A 15,396-nucleotide genomic window follows, 5' to 3' on the forward strand; every position below is an offset into this window, starting at 1 on the left:
AATTTTATCATTCATGCAGTTAAGTAGTTCTTTTATGTTTTATATCTAAAAGAGCTGATTTTAAGTGAAAAATTGGTAGTGAGTGTAATGATATAAATTTTGCACTAACATGATAGCTACTAGTTATGTGTGGTACTAATGTTTAAATTATTGATATAACAAAATAATACTGAAAATTCAATTCCATAGTCACAATAACTACATTTTAAGTGCTTAATGGCCACATGTGGCTAGTGGCCACTATATTGGTCATGTAGCTAGAGAATATTTCCATCATTGTAGAAATTCTGTCGGAATTTGTGCGTGACTGAAAAAAAAAAGAATACCTTAAAATTGGTAGTAGCAACTCATTTTTATCCTGAAAGTCAAACTGCCAGTGTGTTAATGCTACAGAATTGCAAAGAAAAACTTTCCCAGAATTCTTTTTAGACACCTCAAAGACAACTTTAGAAACAAAAGAACTTGTCCACATTTTGAAAAATTTTCCTTTCCTCAGTTTCCCCCCCTTTCCTTACCTTTTGAAATGGCTTTATTTTTATATTTGTAATGCTTGTATTCAGTGAATTTCCAATGAAATTTTTGTTTTAATGAACTTGGGACATAAAATATCTGTGATTATTTTGATGGATGCATTCCAAGAAATTTGGGTATTTGCCATGGTTTTTCATTGTTTTTCTTTTAGAACCATGAAAATAAACAAAAAACCCTAAAGATGCTATGCTTTTATATCCAAATAATCAAAATTTGCATTTTCCCATAAAACACTGACATATGTTTGGGATTATCTTTTTGTATTGCTTATGACTAGATTACTTATTATTTGCCCAGTGTAGTCATTACATTTTTGCTGGGAAACAGGATGTCAATGGTAACTTCTAGTGGTCCTTGACCTAACAGTGATTGCACAGCTCTTGTTAGGAGGGGTTAGTGAGCTGTTAATGCTCTTAAGCACATTTCTTATTGCCCCTTCTCCCTCTCCCTAGCACCTCCCCTCATCCCTCTCCTCCCAAAATGTGCGTCAGGCTTTCTAGGATAATTCAAATGAAAACCATAGTTAATAACATTCCTTTGTGTCACTCGTTTCAGAAGAAAGGAATTTAACCGTCAGAGATTTTGATGATGGTAGATGCAGATATTGAGAATCTGCTGTGTTTTTCTATCTCCTGGAAACACCAAGGAAATATGACAAGTGTTTAAGACAGGCTCATGCTCTTTTGGTCTGCTTAATGTTTATTTGGAGAGAAATTTTAAAAGAGGAAAATGAGTAGTTAATGGGAAGTGAGCCAAGACATAAGAGGGTAAGTGGTAAGGGACATTGGGGAGCAAATGGTGAGTAGGACTGTGGAGGGCCTTTCTGCTATTGTGGACAAGGAAAGGTGGTGCTGCTCATTTCTCTCTGTTCCCCTTAGCCTGCCAGAGCTTCTGACTTTCCTGCTGAGAGATCCTGCTCTATAGCATATATAAAAGAGGGAGAAATACTGGAGGAGGAATGAAATAATATTCCTGGTAGTAAAAGAGGTTTACCTTAGTTGTTCTCATATAGCCACATGGTATTTAACCCTTGCTGTATGCTTGCCCAGAAGCAGTGACACCAAATTATTAATCCAACTAGAAAGCTTGTTGAGTATGTTGTGGTGGATTTTGAATGAAGTACTTTTTGCCTTCAGTACCAAAACTTTATTAACTTTATTAAAATTAAAAATAATTTATTGAGGTGAAATTGACATAATGTAAAATTAACCATTTTAAAGTGCAAAATTAAGTGACATTTAGTATATTCACAGTGTTGCACAACCACCACCTCTTTCTAGCTCCAAACATATCCATGACTCCAAAGGAAAACCCCTTATCCATTAAGCAGTTACTCCCCACTACCCTCCACACCCCAGCCCTGCAACCAGCAATCTGTGTTCTATCTCTCTGGATTTATCTATTTTGGATATTTCATATAAATGGGATCATTCAATATGTCACCTTTTGTGTAGGGTTTCTTTTCACTCAGTAAAATGTTCTCAAGGTTCATCCAAGTGGTAGCATGTATCATTCCTTCATTCCTTCTTATGACTTAATTAGATTCCACTGTATGAGTATACTATAGTTTGTTTATCTGTTAATCCATTGATGGACATTTGGGCTGTTCCCACCTTATGGTTATTATGAACAGTGCTGCTATGAGCATGGGTGTACATGTACATGTTTAAGTACCTGTTTTTAATTATCTTGGGTATATATATAGGAGTGGAATTATGGAGTCTTATGGCAATTCTATGTTTAACTTTTTGAGGAACAGCCAAACTGTTTTCCACGGTGGCTGAACCACTTTACATCACTGCCAGCAATGTACAAGGGTTCCAATTTCTCCACATCCTTGTCAATAGTTGTTATTTTATATTTTTAACAAATTATGGCTATCCTAGTGGTTTTGAAGTGGTACCTCATCGTGGTTTTGATTTGCATTTCCCTAATGCTAATGAATTTGGGTGTCTTTTCATGTGCTTTTTGACCATTTGCATATCTTCTTTAAAGAATGTCTTTTCAAATCCTTTGCCTGTTTTCAATTGGGTTGTTTGTTTTTTGTGTTCTTTATATATTCTGAATGCTAGACCCCTATTGGATATATGATTTGCAGATATTTTCTCCTATATGTTGCCTTTTCACTTTCTTGAAATGTCCTTTTATGCACAAAAATTTTAAATTTTGATGAATTCCAGTTTATCCATTTTTTCTATTGTTGCTCCTGCTTTTGGTTTCATATCTGTGAATCCATTGCCAAATCCCTGATCGTGAAGATTTACCCATGTTTTCTTCTATGAGTTTTATGGTTTTAGCTCTTAGATATAAGTCATTGATCCGTTTTTAGTTAATTTTTAGTTAACTTTTTTATATGGTGTGTGGTAGAAGTCTGACTTTATTCTACTTTTTCGAACTGCTGTAAAAACTATGCACTTAATTCATGACTTCTTTGAAATGTGTTGTTAGAGGCTGGATGGAGCAGGTTTTGCAGAAGCCTGAGTCCTAGTGGTTTGTAACAGCACACTGATTTCTCATTCATGCTGCACTACTCTCTCAGATCTCTTGGGGACTTTGGTTCATGGTATTTTTACTCAGGGATGGAAGCTGATAAAGGTCACTGTGGACCTTTCATTCTCAAGCTCTCTAAGGCCTCTACTTTGACATAATTCCGTTGACTGAAGCAAGTCACTTAGCCATGTCGAGCTTGAAGAGAGAAGTGTAATCCTACCAGCTGCCCAGAAGGAGAAGAAAAGAAAGTAAGTAGTGCACAGTCACTACAAGAGAACAGGGTTGAACATGTGTTTGCAACATATTTGAAATATTTGTTCCAAGATACACAATTTTAAAACATTCCCATTTAAGGGGGTTGAAAGTTTTCCGTAAAAGGACATGGTAAAGCGTCATTGATTCAAAAATTTGAGGTAAATTTTATACTAACTGTGCTTGCTGAAGTTTACCTTTACATTATTTGTAAAGAAAAAATTGTTCAGTTAAGTGATAGTATGAGATTTAATGAAGAGAATTTTGGCTTAATTTATAAAACAATTTTTAAGTAGTTTAGTAGGAAGTATTCATACTCAAGGAATTTGGGTACATGTTGTTTATTAAAACTTTTGTATGTCAAAATTGTGAAAAAGAAGGAAATATTAGAAATAACAGTTTTGTAAGGGACTTTAAGGTTATTACTTTTTTTTTTTTTTTTTTTTTGCGGTACGTGGGCCTCTCACTGTTGTGCCCTCTCCCATTGCAGAGCACAGGCTCCGAACGCGTAGGCTCAGCGGCCATGGCTCACGGGCCCAGCCGCTCCGCGGCACGTGGGATCTTCCCAGACCGGGGCACGAACCCGTGTCCCCTGCATTGGCAGGCGGACTCTCAACCACTGCACCACCAGGGAAGCCCTAAGGTTATTACTTTTGTCTATCAGGATTTTAAAATTTAAAAACATTTTAAAACTTAATAGGCTAAATCCTATAGATCAAGGTAAACTAGTTTGTGTGGCATCTGTAATCCAGCATTAGAGCTTAGTTACCCACAGAGTAACAAAAATGTTGATGCTAACGTATAGTTGTCCAGTCTCTTACCCACTTTTCATAAACTATGGAAATAGAAAAATTAAAATGTGTAATATTTCTCTTATATTATTCAGTTACATTGCTAAAATGTGCCACTAGAAAGCAGAGAATGTATTATAGAACACCAGTAGGTGTCAGCCACAGCCTTTGCAGCAGGCTGATTATTTACCAGGCTCTTGGGGTTTTTTAAAACCCAGTATTCTAATGAACTACAATTTTCTCAAGGTTGGTGTGCTTATTTTTAAATTAAAACACAGGGTACTTACTAATAAAGACATAGTGATGCACTAATGGCAGCAGGAACATTATTCAGTGCTTAATTGTGTGTGTAGCTAAATAGCTCAAAGAGGTAACTAGTTTGTCACAGAAAAATTGTGATACTGTCTGATGGAGACAAGTAGGCATCTGGAAAGAATGACCATGGGTCCTTTAGTTAACCAGATATGATACTGATATTGTAGCAGATCAAACTAGATCAGGGTCTAATACCACTTCTTTTCTGGACAAGCCTTTCCTTTTTAGAGGAACAACTATTAAGCCTCTTACCTCCCCTCCACCACCCACAGAGTGCTTTAGTTTGCCTGGAATGCTTTGTAAGTATGCCCATAAGTGGAAGTGTATATTCCTCTTACTAGGCGAGACACCAGTACTAGAAGAAACATTTTGGGGAGTTGGACAGATCCAAGAGCAACATTCAAGGAAAGACCATTCATGAAGGACCTCATTGCAGATATTGATGTCAAAACATGGGGGAAAGGGAATCAGCATTCAGCGTTTGAAAACAAAATGTGGTTTTATCAAAAGTGGGAACTCAATAAATGTTTCATTGACTTCATAAACAGTATTCATATTCAGTGCTATTTGGTTATTGTAAAAGGGCGAGGATATTATATATGTAAGTAGCTTGGGATACTGTTGCTAAGTATTTAAATACATCAATATACCTATATGAAATTAATAGTTTTATTTCCTTGATTAAAATAAACTAGTGGATTTCCATTGTGTTCAAGATTTTTAAAAATAGTTTTTCCTCAATATAAAATATAAGGCCTTAGTGATCTGTTCCTTGGTACTCTCTGCAAAATCATATACCTTCATACCCGATGGCCCAGAAATACCAAACTAATGGCATTTCTCTTATTGAGTGTTTAGAACCTAAATTGTATATCATATGATTGGTTACTCAATTATGTAGCAATTTAAATACTACATTTTAAATTTAAATTTTAATTTTTTTAATTTAAAAGACATACATGCTCATTGTTAAAGATTCAGATGATAAAAAAGTAGATGGAGAATAGCAACACTGGTCCTTTTCCTCATGATAATCACTGTTTATAAGTTTCTGTCAGAAAAATTATTTGTTACAAATCTAAAACTTTATAGTCCCCCAAACTTTTGTTTTTCTGTTGACACAATTGTTTTTATAACAGGTGTTTGAAAATATAAGACTTTGTCATGAGTACTGTTGGGGAGTTACAGTGGAAAAAAATATATTTTTGATTTCCCAAACATACCTCTCTCTCTTTTTGTCTTTTCATATGTTGCTTCATGTGCCTACAAAGCTAACCAGAACTTTCCTCCTCCCCGCTCCATGGCAACCTCTGATAATTTATATTTGTCTTTCAAGCCTCATGTTAGACATAATTTCTTTTAAAAAGTCATTCCTGATTCTTTATTACTGATATTTAGCTTAACTCTACAGTATGTTTTAATGTAGAATAAAAAAAAAAATTACTCCTGACTCAGTGTGCTCCTTTAGCTTTAACAACTCCTGTTTTTGTGTTTATGTGTATCTGTGTGCATGTGCATGTGTGAGAGATGCAGGCTGACTTTCTGTTACTTACAGGAGGCTTTTCCTTCTACCCAGGGCCTCCAGCAGAGAGAAGTCTGCTTTCAGTCTACGAGTGGAATTTTTCTAGGATTCTTTTCATGGAATAGCCAGTCCTTCCAGAGCTATGACTCTGTATAAGAGACCTAGACCCATCTCCCTTCCTCTCCTCCCAATGGCCAGTTTCCTATCCCTGCCACATCACACTCCTACTCCGAACTTAGAACTTGGGCCAGATGTGACACTCCCTTAGACCACCTGAGCTCCAGCTTACTCTTTTTATCCTGAGTTTAGTTAGGTCTTCATGTCGGCCCCCTGGGATTTTAGTTTCTTCCTTCTGAGGAGCAATTTGGGATTTTGGTTTGGCGGGGGATAGGTGTTATTTTCTTAGGGCTGCTATAACAAATTACACAGGCTATGTGACTTAAAATAACAGAAATTGATTGTCTCACAGTTCTGGAGGGCAGAAGTTCAAAATCAAGGTGTTGGCTGGGTTGGTTTCTTCTAGTGGCTCTGAGGAAGGATCTTTTCCTTTCTCTGAGCTTCTGGAGGTTGCCAGCGGTGTTCCTTGACTTTGCAGCTGCATCACTCCAATCTCTGGCTCCGACGTCACATAGTGTTATTCCCTCTGTCTGTGTCTGTTAAAAACATTTTCATTTCTTCCATGATTGTGGAGTATGAGATCTGGTTTCTGTTCAAATGTATAAATTTAAATTGTAGTATGGTCTATGGAAGTATAAACCCAGACCTGCTGATTTATTATTTTCACATTTTCTGAAAATTTACAGCCCTTCAAAAGGTAGTACTTTGTGTTTAAGCTACTTAGAAATGTTTATACATTTTTCAAAAATAAAATTTAATTCTGAGTTTTTAATTTTCAGCCAGAAAACCTTGCTCAGAAGCTTCCAAACCTTGTGGAACTGTGAGTCTGCTTATTCAAATTTTTTTAAAAAGACAAGAATGAACATAATTTTAAGTTATTTGAAATAATGGGAAATACAATTTTAATATATTAATTTATTATTTTTTGGTATTATGATCATGGTGCTCATGTAGGTAGACCTGTGGTTCTGCTAAACCCAATAGTATTTTAAAGTATTTTACTATTTAAATTTGTGTTTTAAATATCTTACTTCAGGGTAGTGAAGGTGATGAAAGATACATTTTTTTCTGGGTGCAGCATCTTTGTCACAGAATCCTTCTGGATAGTCCATGTAATTGGGAATATTTATTATTATTATTGTTACTACTACTACATGTGATACTGATATAAACAGTCTGATGGTATAAAATATTTAAAATATAGAGTAAAAGCCCCCTTCCTTACAGCCTACATTTGTTTTAGTTCTGTTGATGATTTACGTCCATAATACTAAATAATGTTTACACCTTTGTTTTTTAGTACATCATCTTCAAGTATCTATTCACTAAGGAAGATAAGAAATTTCAATATCTTGTATTTCCCTTTCTTTCTACCTGTCTAATTCTGTTGAAGGAGGAATTTGCATCACCTTTCCATGTTCCTTTTATTATTTGGCATGATTTTCAGGAGGTAAAGTAGGGAAAGCTAACTTTACCTTCATCTATAAGCCGGGAGTCTCTGTCGTTTTCTTTTTTTATCCATCCTTTTATTTAAAAAAATTTCAAACCAACAAAAAAGTTGAAAGCATTGTACAATGAGCATCCATACAGTTGATCCTTGAACAACATGGGGGTTAGAGGTACCACTCCCTCATAGTTGAAAATCCAAGTATAACTTTGTAGTCGGCCCTCCATATCCACAGTTCCACATCTGTGGACTCACCCAACCTCAGATGGTATAGAACTGTAGTAGGTACTTGTTGAAAAAAAAAATCAGTATAAATGGACTTGTGTAGTTCAGACCCGTGTTGTTCAAGGATCAACTGTTCAGTCTTCACCTAAATTTAACCAGTTAACATTTTGCCACATTTCCTTTCTCTCTTTGCCTTTCCTACCCTCTCTTTACTCTCAGTTTCTCCCTTCACCTTCCTTCTCTCCCTGTCTCACACACATTATGATACTTTACCCCTAAATACATTAGTATGTATCTCCTAAGAATAAAGACATTTTTGCACATAATTGTATTGTTTTTAGGCCTAAGAAAAGTAATATTAATTCAATAATATCATCTAATATATAGTTCGTATTTAAATTATCCCAATTTTCCCCCAAAAATATCTTTTTGAAGTAGATGTCTGGATTTGTCTGATTGTTTCCTCTGGATTAGGTTCAGTTTAAACATCTTTTGCGATGTTCTACCCCGTTTGCTTTATCAAGTTTTTGCTCTCATTCTCTTTATACATATTATATGTGTATTTTTTTTCTGAAGCTTTTGAGAAAAAGTTACATACATCATGGTTCTTTACCCTTAAATACTTCAGTGTGTATTTCCAAGAACAAGGATGACTTAACATTTTTTTAGGCCTACTTTTCTGTCCTTAATAGGTGCTTTATATTTTTCTTCATATAGATTTTGAACATTTCTAATAGTTTGTTCCTAAATATTTATTTTTTTTGCTGTGTAAATGATTTTTCTTATCTGGTATATCTTCTAACTGGCTATTTTTTGTATATAGGAGCACTATGGGTTTTTGCATGTTAACTTTATATCTTGCTCCTCCCTGAAATCTTTTATTGTTTGAGTTAGTTTTATCATTGATTCTCCAGAGTTTTCCAGGTATATTCTCATGTCTGAAAATACAGACAGTGTTATTTCTTCTTTTCAAAATCTTTAATTATCTTCTCTATTCTGATTGCATTGGCTACTCCCTCTCCAGAGCAGTGTGAAATTGTACTTGAGGTAGTGGGCATCCTTGTCATCTTTCTGACCTTAGTGGGAATACCTCCAGGTTTTCCCCACTAAGAAAGATGCTGGCTTTACAGTTAACACAATTCTTTTGTGTTCAGTAAATATCCATCTATGTTAGTAATCTATTGCTGCTTAACAGATTACCCAAAATGTACTTGCTTAAAATGTAGGGGTGCTTAAAAGAATAAACACTTATTCTCTGATATTTTCTGAAGGTCCAGAGTCTGGGCTTGGCTTAGCTGGGTGCCTTTGCTTCAGTGTCTCTTTCAAGTCTCTAATCAAGATTGTTGCCCAGGGCTGCTGACTTACCTGAAAGCTCAACTGAAGAAAGATCCTGTTTTGTGTTCACTCATGTGGTTGTTTGGCAGGATTCAACCAATTTCTTGCAGTTCGTTGGACTGAGGGCCTCAGTTCCTAGCTGGCTGTTGGCCAGAGAACTCCTTTAGTTCCTTGACACTTAGCCTCTGTTATGTTGCTCACAACATGGCAGCTGATTTCCATCAGAGTGAGCAAGCAGAAGAGCAAGAGAGGGTATACAAGACAGGAGCCATAGTCTCTTTCTGACCTAATCGTGGAAGTGGCATCCTGTCACTGTTACTATATCTGTCCTTTAGAAGGGAGCCACTAGATCTAATGAACACTCAAGGGGAGGCTATTACCCAAGGTCCTGAATGCCAGGTAGCAGAGATCATTGGGGACCATCCTAGGGGCTACTTACCACACTATTAATTCCTATTTTCTCAAGATTTTTTTGTTAGTAATGGGTGTGAAATTTTTTCAAAGGTTTTTTCAGACTTTAAAGCTAAAGGAAAAATTCTTGGGGGCTTCAGGCAAAAAGGTGAAACAATCATGAAGATGAAGAAGATTGCACCATAAGACTCCACACTGAATTATCTATACAATGGCTGTTGAATTGTAACTTGACGGTTTTTATTTCTTTGAGCCCTTTAAAAGTATTTGACTGTCTCCTGAGGTTGCTGTCTTTTCTTGAGGTTGCTATCCATTGTTGTTGTTGACATTTTTCTGGGTTTTCATATACTGAGTAGTTTTAGATTATATTCTAACAAATGAGGACGTATGTTTTGGAGACTGGAATCTGTTATATTTCATCAAAGAGTGTTGATGTTTTTATTGGGCTGGCTGGAAAGTTTGTTTGGGTTTTTCCATAACATCTTATGGAAAAACCTGAACGAACTTTCCGGCCAGCCCAATATTTCAGTGATTAACTTACCTGGTTTGACTCAAGCAGTAAACAGCCTCTTGGAAGGCAGCTGAAATCTCAGTCTGGTTCTTTTATCTTTAGTTGTAGTTCTTCCACATGTAAATGGTTTTGCAGTCAGCCACTGATTTAGGCAAAGTTTATACATAGGATTTGGGGTTTCCCTCCCTGGCTTTTTTTTTTTTTTTTTTTTCTGGTATTCTCCCTTTATTTGTCAGGGGCCACGGTTGCCCTGAACTCTATCCTCCTTTAGGCTAGCAAGACTACAGTTTTCTATTGGAATTTTAGCCATTTTTTGTGATAACTGTATCTTCCTTAGACTAAATGCTTTTTTTTTTTTTTTAAATGAAACTCAGACTCACCCAGTGCCATTCTTTCTTGTAAGTTTTGACTCTCCTTCAGAATTGGCTTTTTTGTTTACTCTTGCAGTGCCTTAGGTTCATTTTGTCTGTGTGTGTTGTTCAGTGTTTTAGTTGCTAGAGGATTGGTCCAGTAGGAGTTTATTCTGCTGTACTGGAATTAGAACTTGCATTCTTTTATTTTAATCTGTTTCTGCCTTTATAACTCAAGTGGGTTTCTTGAGGTCAACATTAGTTGGTTCTTTGATTTTGACCAGTCTAACAATCTGGCTCATTTAACTGGAGTGTTTAGACTGTTTATGTTTAATATGATTACTGATATGATTGAATTTAAGTTCACCAACTTAACAATTTGTCTTCTGTTTGTCCCAGTTGTTCTTTGTTATTTTTTCCCTCTTTACTTTTCTTCTTTTAAATTATTTTTGTGTTATTTAGGATTAAATTTTACTACCATTATTGATTTATTAACTCTACTTCATTTCAATGTTGAAAGGTTTATATTATGTTTCTTTAACCTATTATAATCTACCTTCACATAATATACTACTTCACATTTAATATAAGAACCTTAGATCAATACTTTCAGTTCATCGCTTCTATCCTTTGTGCTACTGTCCTGTGTTTTACATGTGTGTGAGTGTTGTGAGAGAGATAGATCTATGTATGTATAAACCATGTATATATCAATCAGGGTCCAGTTAGGAGATAGAAACCATACCCCTAATTTAAGCAGAGAGAATTAATATAAAGAATTGTTAACTAGTAAAATGTTATTAACTACTAAAAGAGGTAAAAGAGGACTCCATGGTATTCATAATTAATTAGTAAGTACAAAAAAGTAGATCTGGACCAAGAGAAAGTAGACAATGAAGGAACTAAAGACTTAGGAGAGCCCCTAACCTAGGCTGAGATTAGACTTCTTCAAAGAAGATGTGGCTGCTACAAAATATACAGTGCTCTGGTGGTGAAGAACCTTGCCATCTGGTTAGGCCAGAGCAGATCTGTAATATGAGCTCACTGTTGCAGGACGGTGTTGGTAATGTAGAGCTGATCTATTAGAAGCAGTCTGACTGGTGGGGAGGAGGCAATTGCCTGAGAGCGTGGCAGAGCTAACGTAGAAGTAGCCACAGTGTGGGAAGACAGTTGCTTGAGGCCAACTGAAGTTCTTTATAGAAGTGCATTGTTGGATGGGGAGAGTGTGGCCTGAGGATAATAGCCTGAGATGCCACAAAAGTGACTTCATGGTCACTTTGAGAATGTGGTTTAAGGTTGTCCAAGAGGGCTACTGGGCCTTGGCTGTGTGCTGAATAAAAAATTGAAAGGGGACTGGACCCAGAGGGGAAATGCCTTCCTGCTGCTCTCATCTTGCAGTCACTCCAGTACCCTCTTTTGATAACATTAGGCCTAACATTAGATCAGTTGGCAAAGGAGAAATTTTGACAGGGTCCAGCTCCAATATGGCATAGCAGGTAGATTTGGAGCTGAGAGACAAAATTGATAACTGACAAAATACACTATTATAATTTTGAATTTAAATTGTTAATTAAAGAAATTTAAAAATGAGAAAAAATGTCTTTTATATTAATTCCTATATTCTCTCAGATTTGGTTTGCCTGAAAAAAGTCTTTATTTCTCCTTTTTTAAAAATTAAACTTTTTACTTTGAGATAATGGTAGTCACACATAATCATAAGAAATAATACGTAAACATCCTTGTGTACTCTTTTAGGTTCTGCCGGTGTACATGTCTTGTATAACTACAGTATAAGATTACCACCAGGAAATTGACATTGCTACAATCCATTGATATTATTCAGTTTTCATCATTTTCTACCCTTTTATAATCACATTCCCCCTGTCCCCCAAACCCTGGCAACTACTACTCTGTTCTCCATCTCTATGATTTTGTCATTTTAATTTATGTTATATAAATCATATAGTATATAACCTTTCAGGACTGGCTTTTTTTTTCATTCAGCATAATTTCCTTGAGATCTATTTAAGTTGTTGCATGTACCAATAGTTCCTTTATGTTGTTGGGTTATATTTCACAGTATGGATGTAATGGAGTTTGTTCATCCACTCACTTATTGAAGGACATATTGGTTGTTTCCAGTTTTTAGCTATTATGAAATTTTAGCTGCTATGAACATTCACATACATGGTTTTTTGTGTGTGAATAAGTTTTCATTTCTCTGAGATAAATGCTTAAGAATGTAATTGCTGAGTCACATGGAAATTGCATGTTTCATTTTTTAAATTGAGATATAATTTACATACCATAAAATTTTAATCATACACTTTTAAAGTGTATGGTCCAGTGGTTTTGGTATATAAACAAGGTTGAGCAACCATTATCATTGTCTAATCCAGAACATTTTCATCGCCCCAAAAGAAACCCATCAATAGTCATTCCCCTCCCCCAGTTCCTTGTAACTCCCTAATAGGTGTGAATTGGTATCTTGTAGCTTTCATTTGTATTTTTCTAATGACTAATGATGTCTTTTCCTGTGCTTATTGGCCATTTGTATATTTTCTTTGGGGAAATATATTCAAATCTGCTGTCCATTTAAAAATTATTACCTAAGAGTGTTCTATGTATTTGGTATACTAGACCCTTATCATATATATCAGCAATCCCCAGCCTTTTTGGCACCAAGGACTGGTTTTGGGGAAGACAGTTTTTCCATGGATGGGGTGGGGGCAGGTGGTTCAGGTGGTAATGCAAGCAATGGGGAGCAATGGGGAGCGGCAGATGAAGCTTCTCTTGCTCGCCTGTTGCTTACCTCCTGCTGTGTGGCCTGGTTCCTAATAGGGCACGGACTAGTACTGGTCTGTGGCCTGGGGGTTGGGGACCCCTGATATATATGATTTGCAAATATTTTCTCCATTCTGTGGTTTATCTTTCACTTTCTTGATAAATTTTTATTTGGTTGCTTGTGTTTTGTTATCATGTCTGAGAAACTTTCTAATCCAATGTCATGAAGGTTTACCCCTCTTTTCTTATTTGAGTTGTATAATTTTAGCTCTTACATTTAGGTCTTTGATCCATTTTGAGTTAATTTTTGCATATGATGTGATGTAGAAGTCTATGTTCTGTTTTTGCATGGGATATCCAGTTATCTCACCACCATTTATTGAGAAGGCTACTCTTTCCGCATTGAATTGTCTTGGCATGTTTGTTAAAAATCAGTTGACCATAGACACATGGGCATGTTTCTGGATTTTCACTTCTGTTCCATTCATCTGTATGTTTTATCTTTTTGCCAGTACCATGCAGACTTGATTACTCTAGCTTTGTAGTAAGTTTTGAAATTGAGAAGTATGGATCCTCCAACATTATCCTTATTTTTCAAAATTGTTTTAGCCATTCTAAATCCCTTGCATTTCCATGTGAATTTTAAGACCCACTTGTCAATTCATGCAAAAAAAAAAAAAAAGCCAAATGTGATTGTTGATAACGACTACACTGAATCTTTACATCAGTTTGTGGATTATTGCCATCTTAACAGTATTATGTCTTCTAATCCTTGAATGTGGGATATCTTTCTATTTATTTAGGTCTTCAGTTTCCTTCAACAGTTTTAAAATTTGAACATTGAACACTTTTCAGTGTAAAAATACTGAATTTCTTCTGTTAGATTTATTCTTTTTGATGCTATTGTACATAGAACTATATTCTTTCTTTTTTTTTTTTTTTTGCGGTACGCGGGCCTCTCACTGTTGTGGCCTCTCCTGTTGCGGAGCACAGGCTCCAGACGCACAGGCTCAACGGCCATGGCTCACGGGCCCAGCCGCTCTGCGGCATGTGGGATCTTCCCAGACCAGGGCACGAACCCGTGTCCCCTGCATGGGCAGGGACTCTCAACCACTGCACCACCAGGGAAGCCCAAGAACTATATTCTTAGTTTCACTTTAGAATTGTTCAGTGCCTAGTATATAAAAATACAGTTGATTTTTGTATATTGATATTATATCCTCCAACCTTGCCAAACTCATTCATTAGCTCTTTTTTGTTGTTGAATTCCTTGGGATTTTCTATATATAAGATCAAGTCATCTACCAATAAAGAGTTGTATTTCTTCTTTTCTGATCTGTATGCCTTTTATTTCTTTTTCTTGCTTAGTTGCCCTGGCTAGAACATAGAATGTTGAATAGAAGTGATGAGACGAGACATCTTTGTGTTGTTCTTGTGCTCAGTTACCTTAGTGGTCAGTTAATGATCAAGCAGAGATTTCCTTACCTACCTGAATCTGCTAAGTCTCCCAGTCCTTGCTGAGGGTCTCTGTATATGTATTGTAGCATGCTTTGCCCTCTCAGCTGGGCACTTGACACCTTTGCCTTAGACTTCACTTCTTATGTAGAGCTTCAAGTCCAGCAGAGGTGAGAGCTTAGGGTCTTCTCAGGTCTTTCCTGAGCATATGTGAAGCTCTGGGCATGCATGTGACCTTCTAGATTTCTAGAAATATGTCAGAGTTTTTCAAAGTTCCTCTGGAAGTCTCCTTCCCCAACTTTTTCATTTAAGGTTTTTGGTTGTCTGTTGTTTGCTCCAGCTGTTATCTAGTGCCTCAGGCACCAGTGAAGTTAAACAATTGCCTGTAATTTATCTCAACTGGGGAAAGGGTTTTTGTGCTGGGCAAGCTTCTAGTCAGATCAAATTAAAAACAGCCTTGCAAGTGGGGTCTTTCAGAGATCCATGAGACAGTCAAATGACAGTTCTCTGGAATTGAACTCCAACTTTGTTCTGCCCCTTTAGGTACTAGCCAGGCTACTGCAATTGAAGTGAAAAGCAAAGTGATTTTCCAGGCTTCTGCAGAGGTGGAGAGTAGGGTATAGGACTGGGGCAAGTAAAAATACACCAAAGTTCACAGCTTAGTCTTCTTACTGAGATTTTTGCCATTTTTCTTACATAAACCCTCCCTGCATTACTGCAAGTCTTTGGTTAATTTCCAGAGTTCTGTACATGTAGCTTCTGATAACTTTTGCCAATATTATTGTTGATTTTACAAAAAAGAATTTTTGGAGGTCCTTACTCTGCCACTTTTGATCTGAATTTGTAGTTTCATTAAAAAC

At 36.3% G+C, this 15,396-nt stretch overlaps 1 protein-coding gene across 1 annotated transcript in view; it reads left to right on the top strand.

The window, feature by feature from the left end:
- The window catches only part of LRRC28 (leucine rich repeat containing 28), a 206,049-nt gene that overhangs the window by 12,986 nt on the left and 177,667 nt on the right, over positions 1–15,396 (top strand). The window contains exon 3 of the mRNA XM_060095096.1: positions 6,798–6,838. Within this exon, the coding sequence (XP_059951079.1) occupies positions 6,798–6,838 (41 nt within the window). The remainder of the gene's footprint in view (positions 1–6,797; positions 6,839–15,396) is intronic.

This window comes from Mesoplodon densirostris, chromosome 4 (genome assembly GCF_025265405.1).
Source record: "Mesoplodon densirostris isolate mMesDen1 chromosome 4, mMesDen1 primary haplotype, whole genome shotgun sequence".
Lineage (NCBI taxonomy): Eukaryota > Metazoa > Chordata > Mammalia > Artiodactyla > Ziphiidae > Mesoplodon > Mesoplodon densirostris.